Here is a 1,398-nt window from a genome sequence, read left to right as displayed (position 1 = left end):
TTAAGTACAACAGCAGCAGTATCTCAGCTTGCCCTTGAATATTGATCTATTGAGGGGGATGATGTATGTGCGGGTTGGGTGTGTGTGTGTGTTTTATCCCAAAGTAATGACTAGAACCTAGAATCCGTTCTTAACATGTTCTACAACTTGCTTAATTGCAGACTGATGCGTTTTTCAAAACTAGTATTTCTGATGTATATGCTGTCGGTGATGTCGCCACATTTCCTTTGAAGTTGTACAATGATATCAGAAGAGTTGAACATGTTGACCATGCCCGTAAATCAGCTGAGCAGGCTGTGAAGGTAGGCAGTTTTCTTGCTTTTGTGGTTTCGTCTTCCTCTAACCCAAGTGAGCTCAATTTGTCTAGATCTATTTCTGTAAATGGCGCTTTTATATCCTATTTTACAATCCTACTGGAGATATCAACATGGAGGGTTTTCAGGGATATTTTTGCAGTAAACAGTATCCTTGGCTATGCGAAGTTTCCATCCATTGGAACTGATGTATTTACTCTTTTTTATTTTTTTTGTCTTTCCGTCTATCTTTTTGGCAGGCCATTAAGTCAAATGAAGAGGGGAAAACAATTGATGTATACGATTACCTTCCATTCTTCTATTCTCGTTCCTTTGATCTGTCCTGGCAATTCTACGGTGACAATGTTGGTGATGCCGTGCTATTTGGAGACAATGATCCAGCATCACCCAAGCCAAAGTTTGGATCATACTGGATCAAAGATGGGAAGGTTGTCGGAGTTTTTCTGGAGGGTGGAACTCCCGATGAGAATAAAGCAATTGCCAAGGTTGCTAGGGTCCAGCCTCCTGTTGAGAATTTGGATGTGCTGACAAAAGAAGGTCTTTCTTTCGCCTGTAAGATATGAAATTTCCTTGCTTACGAGATCAAAAGATTATATCAAATGTGTTTCTATCAAGAATGTAATATTTAATAGCTTGCGAGCTCTAATAAGGTGGCTCTTGTAGTTGCTATCTTGATTGTTGGATGATGTTTGTTTTAATACATGTTTCTTGCTTGGGATTATTCTCTCATTTCTATTGCCTGGGAAATGCAAAGGGGGGTTTTGATGGAGCAGCGCCGCCCTGCATGAGCAAAAACTTCCAATGGGATTTGTTTCTTCTTCGTAATTTGGTGGCTTGTTTTATGAATATTTGCTTGCTGAAATTCTCTGAGAAATGCGTACGAATGATGATATGACTATGACAGCACGTCCTTCTTGATTGATTTCTTTAAAGCATGTGCATGCTCTAGGATTTTCTGTCTCGTTCAAACATGCTTCCACCAGCACCTTCATGCGATAACATGCTGCTAAGATCTTTTCGGCACGTGTTTGAATTTTGATGATGTGATTTGGTCAAATATTTGCTTTTTGATGTTTTACGAAGC

The 1,398-nt window shown here is 39.6% G+C and overlaps 1 protein-coding gene across 1 annotated transcript in view; it reads left to right on the top strand.

Annotated features, from left to right (window-relative positions):
- Positions 1-1,043, top strand: part of LOC105119227 (monodehydroascorbate reductase, seedling isozyme-like) — a 3,760-nt gene extending 2,717 nt beyond the window's left edge. Inside the window, exons 2-3 of the mRNA XM_011017354.1 lie at positions 162-302; positions 554-1,043. Coding sequence (XP_011015656.1) covers positions 162-302; positions 554-877 — 465 coding nt within the window. The 3' untranslated portion in view covers positions 878-1,043. The remainder of the gene's footprint in view (positions 1-161; positions 303-553) is intronic.
- The last annotated feature ends 355 nt before the right edge of the window (positions 1,044-1,398 follow it).

The sequence above is a fragment of the Populus euphratica genome, unplaced genomic scaffold (genome assembly GCF_000495115.2).
Source record: "Populus euphratica unplaced genomic scaffold, PopEup_1.0 scaffold2671.1, whole genome shotgun sequence".
Classification (NCBI taxonomy): domain Eukaryota; kingdom Viridiplantae; phylum Streptophyta; class Magnoliopsida; order Malpighiales; family Salicaceae; genus Populus; species Populus euphratica.
Note: the sequence above shows the minus strand (reverse complement) of the source record. Positions and strands in the feature narration are given on the sequence as shown.